At 29.3% G+C, this 2,438-nt stretch overlaps 1 protein-coding gene across 1 annotated transcript in view; it reads left to right on the forward strand.

The window, feature by feature from the left end:
• Positions 1-436: 436 nt before the first annotated feature.
• dnajc27 (DnaJ (Hsp40) homolog, subfamily C, member 27) overlaps positions 437-2,438 on the forward strand; it is a 4,413-nt gene continuing 2,411 nt past the window's right edge. Inside the window, exons 1-2 of the mRNA XM_062414845.1 lie at positions 437-801; positions 2,240-2,322. Coding sequence (XP_062270829.1) covers positions 715-801; positions 2,240-2,322 — 170 coding nt within the window. The 5' untranslated portion in view covers positions 437-714. The remainder of the gene's footprint in view (positions 802-2,239; positions 2,323-2,438) is intronic.

Below are 2,438 nucleotides of genomic sequence, written 5' to 3' on the forward strand. Positions count from 1 at the left end.
AACAAAACCCTTAATCCTCCATATCAAACACTTTGTGTTTTTTTAGGGTAAATTAAGGATTAATTTCAGGTATTTTTAAATTGTGTGTATGGAAAACATCATTTTAATTGACACTGGATATATTTATGAGCCTATTATGAATATCATAAATATATGAAAAGAGTAAAAAATTAGATTCATACAGATTAAAGTTTATCCGGCAGTACTAGTAGTATTAATATAAATACTGCAGTACTTGTATTATTATTAAAAATACCAAAAACTATTATTATTATTAATAGTAGTATTAATATAAAGTTTATCCTGCAGTACCGCGGTCTGGTCGGCTGGGGGCGCTGTGGGGTTTAAACCCGCGTAGAAGAAGACGGAAGTGTTAGCGGCTAACTGTTAGCGGCTAGCTGCTAGCATCCTGTGTCCGGTCCAAACAGCTGTTTAGCATTGATGCTATGAGGTTAGCAGTGTGTGTGCTGAGTGTCAACACACACACGCACAGCTGGGATGATACACGCACAGCTGGGACACACACACACACAATGAGCCTTAATTAATATAATACAGTTTATTATTTATCTTTCTAGTGTTGCTAACAGCTAGCCTGGTTAGCCTGGTTAGCCCGGTTAGCTTAGCTGCTAACAACAACAACAACAGCAGCAGCTGATCCAGGTTCAGGTTCAGATTAAAGGTTTATACTAAAACATTTAATTTGAAGATAAAATGGAAACCAACGTTCCGAAGAGAAGAGACAATAAGAAGTCTCTGCGTGTGAAGGTGATCAGCCTGGGAAACGCTGAGGTGGGAAAGGTAAGATACTTTAATATACTGTTATATTATTATAATGTTATATAAAGGTAAGATACTTTAATATACTGTTATATTATTATAATGTTATATAAAGGTAAGATAGTTTAATATACTGTTATATTATTATAATGTTATATAAAGGTAAGATACTTTAATATACTGTTATATTATTATAATGTTATATAAAGGTAAGATAGTTTAATATACTGTTATATTATTATAATGTTATATAAAGGTAAGATAGTTTAATATACTGTTATATTATTATAATGTTATATAAAGGTAAGATAGTTTAATTACCTTTAAATGTTATATAAAGTCATATCAAGGTAAGTTACATTAATCATAATTATCACAATAACATGATAAATACCTTTAAATCATCATATAATTGCCTTTAAATACAGACATAATTAATCATATAATGTTACAACCTGCATAATATAAAGGTTATATAAAGGTAAGATAATGAATATCATCATAATGTTATTTAAAGGTAAGTTATATTAATAATTACCTGTAAATACTCACCTAATTAATCATAATGTTAAATAAAGGTAAGTTACATTAATCATAATAATCACAATAAAATGATAAATACCTTTAAATACAGACATAATTCATCACATAATGTTATATAGAGGTAAGTTAATCTAATCATAATGTTATATAGAGGTTAGTTCATTTAATCATAATGTTATATAGAGGTTAGTTAATTTAATCATAATGTTATATAGAGGTTAGTTCATTTAATAACATCACAATAACATTATAAATACCTTTTCAGGCTGCAAAAACTTGTCAGAAATCAGTAGATTCATTTAATATGAATAATATACTAATCATCATCTCTTTACTTTTAAACACCTGTTAAAAGGCTCCAGAATACAGGAAATGACATCATCTCTGTTAAAGTGTTCTGGGGGGAAAACCGTTTGTTAAACTATTTAAATGAAGTCGTGGAAATGGGGTAAAATATTCTAGAATAGTTATTAAAGAGTTTAGATAATTAATTGGCTCAGGCTTCCCTCTCTGTCCTCCTGCAGAAAAACAACACCAGTGGAAATAACTGATCATAGATAAGCTTGGGGTCATGTCAGTATGTCATTCTGCAATTACAGCTGCTTTCATATATAATAATAATAATAATAATAATAATAATAATAATAATAAAATAACAATAATTTAAGCATTTCGGTTTATTGGCCAGAAACACTGCAGCCGTGTCCAGTTGTTCAGTGAAGTGTGTAGACTATAATATAACATACATATAATATAATGTAGTCTATAATAATAATAATAATAATAATAATAATAATAATCTGTGAAATTAAATATAAAACACCATCCTCTGTGAACAGTACAGACTGTGTTATTTACCCATAAATGTTAAATTAAATTGTCATATTTCAGTTTATTATGAATCTTTTCTCTTCAGAGTTGCATCATCAAACGTTACTGTGAGAAAAGGTTCGTCCCTAAATATCTGGCAACCATCGGCATCGACTACGGAGTCACCAAGTAAGCTTTATTTATTTATTTATCATTTAATAACTCTGAGTTATATAATGTTATAATAGTCAGCTGTTTCCTGTTAGAGTGGGGTAAACTAACTGTGTGTGTGTGTGTGTGTGTGT

This window comes from Scomber scombrus, chromosome 24, assembly GCF_963691925.1.
Source record: "Scomber scombrus chromosome 24, fScoSco1.1, whole genome shotgun sequence".
In the NCBI taxonomy this organism is placed as follows: domain Eukaryota; kingdom Metazoa; phylum Chordata; class Actinopteri; order Scombriformes; family Scombridae; genus Scomber; species Scomber scombrus.